Source organism: Stenella coeruleoalba (assembly GCF_951394435.1).
Source record: "Stenella coeruleoalba genome assembly, chromosome: X".
Taxonomy (NCBI): domain Eukaryota; kingdom Metazoa; phylum Chordata; class Mammalia; order Artiodactyla; family Delphinidae; genus Stenella; species Stenella coeruleoalba.
Genome location: NC_137152.1, coordinates 46,368,372 through 46,373,477, shown reverse-complemented (window position 1 = coordinate 46,373,477; position 5,106 = coordinate 46,368,372). Strand labels below are relative to the sequence as shown.

Genomic DNA, 5,106 nt, shown 5'->3' with positions numbered 1-5,106 from the left:
ATGGATCCTGGGCGCCTTGAGAGCAGCAGGTGTCAGCACCAACAGGCCCAGCTTCAGAGATGGCATGTGATACAGTGGCCAAGCAGCCTCAGAGACACATGTTGGGTCCCATCAAGGGACACCCCTGGGAAGAAGTCGCAGTCAGCAGAACTTGGCACTGCTGGCTGGATATCCTTGGGTGAGCTATGTACCCGAGAGCCTCAGTGTTCTCATCAGTGGGACTGTAGGGTCTAATTTCATTGTCAACCCAATGACCTGGACAAAGGAGGAGTATGTGTGCAAATATGTGTCCAAAAAATAATTCCTCTGCAGGTTGCCCTAAGAAATAGGCGGGACAGAAGTGCTTGGCACGGTCACCATAGCAGCCATTGGTCCTGCTAAAATCTAAATCAAATGGTGTCAACTCTCTGCTCAAAATTCTCTAGTGCTTTCTGACTTCACACAGAGTTAGAGCCAAAGTCCTAGCAAAGGCCTATGAGACCTAACGTGAGCTGCTCTCCATCCCCCACCCCTTCTCCCATCTCTACTTTTCCTTGCTGTCTCCACTGCAGCCACACTGGTCTTCTTGGAATCCTCTAACTTGGGAATAGGCAAACTTTTTCTGCAAAGGGCCAGATAGTCGATACTCATTTTCAGCTTTGCAGGCCATACAGTACTTATTGCAATGACTCAACTCTGATGTTGTAGCACAAAAGCAGACATAGACAACATGTAAACGAATGAGCATGGCTGTGATCCAATAAAACGTTATTAAGAAAAACAGGCTGCAGGCCTGAGTTTACAGACCCTGCTCTAACCCACAGTCGTCTGCACCTGCTGCTCCCCGATATACACATGGCACTCTCCCTCACTTCCTTCAGGTCCTCACTCAAGTGTCACTGTCTCAGGGAGAAAACTACATGGCACATTAACACAGCCACCCTCTCCCCAGCCTTCCCTGCTTCCTTTTCTCTTTTGCCATTAACATCTTCTAACATATATTTATTTTGTTTATTGTCTGCCTCTCCCCAACCCCCACTGATTAGAATGTAAACTCTACAAGGGCAGAGATTTTTGTCTTTTTTTTTTTCACTGCTGCCTGCCTTGCACATAGTAAGCACTCAATGAATATTAATTGATTGGATAAACCAGGTTTACTACAAAATTTAGTAAAAAGTAAGTCCCTTCAGAAACACTATTTCAAATCTACCCTAACACAGGAGGTTAAGTTCCCACACAAACCCACACAAAGGTTCCCAGTATCTAGAAAGCCCTGGGACACTGGATTATGTCATAATCAGTGGTGTCATCACTGGGGAAATTCTCAAGTTGCCCTCTGACTTAAGCCTTTCAGGCCTTGAGGCCAGTGGGATTGAGGAACTTTCTGAGAGCAAAACAGCTCTTGAGAGCGTGTGGGCTCCACAGGCGGCAATCATAGGGGATTGGCCTTCCGAGAGAACGGGTGAACAGGACTCCCTGCAGACACAGGTCCTCCAGACTGCCTTGTTAAAGGACGGCCCAGCGAAGCAGGCAGTGTGGGTTCGCCGCAACCGTTCAGAGCCAGAAGAACCTACAAAATCACCTGTGGTCAATAAGAAGCCCAAGCTAGAGTTGACCAAAGCAGTGGTCGTGGACCTTGGCACGGGCTACTGTAAATGTGGCTTTGCCGGGCTGCCAAAGCCCACCCACATGATCTCACCCACAGTGGGCAAACCCTACATGGAGACGGCCAAAACCGGGGACAATCACAAGGAGACATTTGTGTGGCACGAGCTTATCAACCCAGAAGTTTGTCTCAAGCTAATTAATCTTCTGCGACATGGCATCATCATGGACTGGGATACAGTGCAGGATATCTGGGAATATCTTTTCCATCAAGAGATGAAGATTGCCCCAGAGGAGCACGCCGCCTTGGTTTCAGACCCAACCCTGAGACCACACACAAATAGAGAGAAGTATGCTGAAATGCTGTTTGAGACCTTCAAAACTCCCGCAATGCATATCGCCTACCAGTCCCGCCTGTCCATGTACTCCTACGGAAGGACCTCTGGCCTGGTTGTGGAGGTCGGCCACGGTGTGTCCTATGTAGTTCCCATCTACGAGGGCTATCCTTTGCCCAGCATCACTGGACGGCTGGACTACGCGGGTTCTGACCTGACAACCTACTTAATGGGCCTGATGAACAATTTGGGGAAACACTTCACTGAGGACCAGCTGGGCATTGTGGAGGACATCAAGAAGAAATGCTGCTTTGTGGCCCTGGTCCCCACTGAAGAGAAGAAAGTCCCAGCTACTGAGCATACAATCCAGTACACCCTGCTGGATGGGCAGGAGATATACCTGTGCCAGGAAAGGTTCCTCTGCTCAGAGATGTTCTTCAAGCCTTCTCTGATCAAGTCCATGCAGCTGGGCCTCCACATCCAGACAGTGTCCTGCCTTAACAAGTGTGACATCACCCTCAAACGAGACCTCATGGGGTATATCCTACTCTGTGGGGGGAGCACCATGCTCAGCGGTTTCCCTAACCATCTGCAGAAGGAGCTGAGAAGCATGTGTCCTAATGACACCCCCCAGGTAAACGTGTTGCCCGAAAGAGACACTGCAGTGTGGACGGGTGGCTCCCTCCTACCATCGCTTCAGGGCTTCCAACCACTGTGGGTCCACCGCTTTGAGTATGAGGAACATGGGCCTTTCTTCCTCTACAGAAGGTGCTTCTGAACTCTGATGAAGCATGGTTGCTGTGGTGGCCATGCGTCAGCTTTGCTGGGTGAGCACCCATCCTATACATAGGGAGCTGAGCCAGCCAGTTCACTCCTGCAGTATTAAACAATCCTTGCGTTTCCCTCCACAATGTATTTCTCTATTTCCTCATGCAATGAGAACTTCATACATGCAGCATCTGCCTTAAAATGTCCATTTGCCAAAACAACAGCGGGGGCTGGGTGAAGGAGACGGGCAGTGCGGGGGGTGGGGGGGGAGAAGGGGGGAGTGATTATGGACCAAAAAGACGTAGCTTATAGTTTAATTGCTTACGTATTGGGGGGAGAAACTACCTCTAAAATTATTCTGTCCCTTATTTTGTATATTCCCCACTTTAGGTACTACAGTATTGTTAAACTCTGCTTGGAAGGGGGAGTGTGATAAAGATAGACTAGGTAGATAGAGCAAATGCTGTTGTGGCCTATAAGACGATCCCTTTCAATAAACACCAACAGGAAGTATGCTGTAATGGTTCAGTCGCCCACAAAGCAGCAGAGTGCATTTCACACTTGATCAGTGACTCTGAAGACTTGGAAAGAGCTGATGAAGATGTCTGATGCCTGCTTTAACTGTACTTTCTTTTAGTTCCAGTAGTCATTTATGTCTTGATACCAGTTCTTACCAAGCCATCATGGTGACTGGCTGCTGAAGCCTGGTGTATTATGAGCAAGATATGTGTATCTTAAGGGAAAAACTCTTCAGGGAATAGATGCTATATAGATTTCCCCCTTTAAAAAATTGGGGGCAGATTTGTCTTGGGTTATCAGCACTAAGGTCATGAGGATGCAACCCACAGCCATTCTCCAGACACTTCAAGCAGCAGATGCTCCTCTCCAACCAGACTGGATTCTCCATCAACCTGCAGGGTATACAACTGGAGTCTGGAATGGGTGCGGGATAAAGGCTGCCAGTTCTGCAGTGTGGGTTTATGGGAGGCTGGTCCATGCTGGTCATTCTAACCCAACTAAGGAACTGAAGGAACATAAAGATCTTCATGGTCCGGGAAGCCTTTCCAGAGCCCAGCATGTTCTGTGGCATTTCCTGCGGGGCAGTTTATAATTGGACCTTCCGTTTTTTAGAGGAGTCCCCAGTACATTCTCTGCCCTGTCTCCAACACTGGCAGGCAGCATAAAATAGTGGAAAGAACATGGGCTTTAGACTCTGTGATTTGAAACTGTTTTGCTACCAACTAGCTGTGTGACCTGAGTCTGCTCACCTGTAAAATTGAATTCAAATGCCTACCTCACACAGCTGATGTAAATATCAGAGGTAAACACCTGAATACCAGTGTGTGGCCTCCAGGAGGTGATCCCAAGGGTTGTTAGCTAGTATTATCTTGTAGAATTCTACCTCTTATAAGGACTCCAAATGCCTTACTATGATCCTGAGCCACACGTACACCCAAAGACACACACATTCAATCACTCATAGGAGAGCGATGGCATCTCTACCATTCCCAGGGAGAAGCCCTACAGAACCACCCTCATAGCCTCCAGGTTTACCTAGACAGCCTTGAAAGACCTAAATGCTCCACCCTGGAGGCCTGGTAAGTAAGCACAGCTGGCTGGCACCAGCAAGCTAGAGTAGGGAAGCAAAAATAGCCACAGAAGAGCTTAGTCAGCAAGGACTAAGCCTTACCCTGGAGGATCAGGGAATCAGCTAAGAGTTGGGTACATTGACTTGAGAGAGGTATGCCTTGTTCACCTCAGTTTCTGCCCAAACCACTACTGTCAACACTCTATGAGCATTCACTGATGGGTAGGTTGAAGTTTAGTTAATTCTTAACCTTTGGACCTCTTTGGCAGGGTGGTAAAGCCTATGGACCCCTCAGAATAATAGAATACTATTTTTAACTGTATCAAATAAAATACATAGGATTACAGAAATATTCTATTTTAGATCCCTTAAGGGTCTATGAACCCCCAGTCTATTACCCCGAAAAAGGTGAGGGTCTTGATGAAGGGGAGGCATGAGAGGTGGTTCTGGAGAATGGGAACTCCCAGGCCATCCTAGGACCAAATGCTATACGGCATTTTAAAATGAAAAATACCAATATAAGGGTAAACAACTGTGTAATCTCTTTCAAAGCACATTTATGAATTCTCTCACTTGATCCATATAAATCACCCTTGCAGAAAAAAAGAATCCTCCTCACACATTAAAAAAGATGAATAGTTTTTAGTAAGTATTTGGAAGTCATCTTAGCCCAATGGTTCTCAACTGAGGACAATTTTGAACCCCAAGGGACATTTGACAATGTCTAAAGATATTGGTGGTTATCATAACAGGAGTAGAGGGTATGTAGTACTGGCATCAAATGTGTAGAGGCCAGGGATATTGCTAAACGTCCTATAGGCACAGGACAGC

At 47.2% G+C, this 5,106-nt stretch overlaps 1 protein-coding gene across 1 annotated transcript; it reads left to right on the top strand.

Annotated features, from left to right (window-relative positions):
• On the top strand, positions 1–2,697 carry LOC307180577 (actin-like protein 7A; the record flags this gene model as incomplete). The annotated part of the gene is given in 3 exon segments (XM_079910961.1): positions 1–178; positions 1,281–1,316; positions 1,319–2,697. Coding segments are annotated over 3 exon segments (1,593 nt in total).
• Between the last annotated feature and the right edge of the window lie 2,409 nt (positions 2,698–5,106).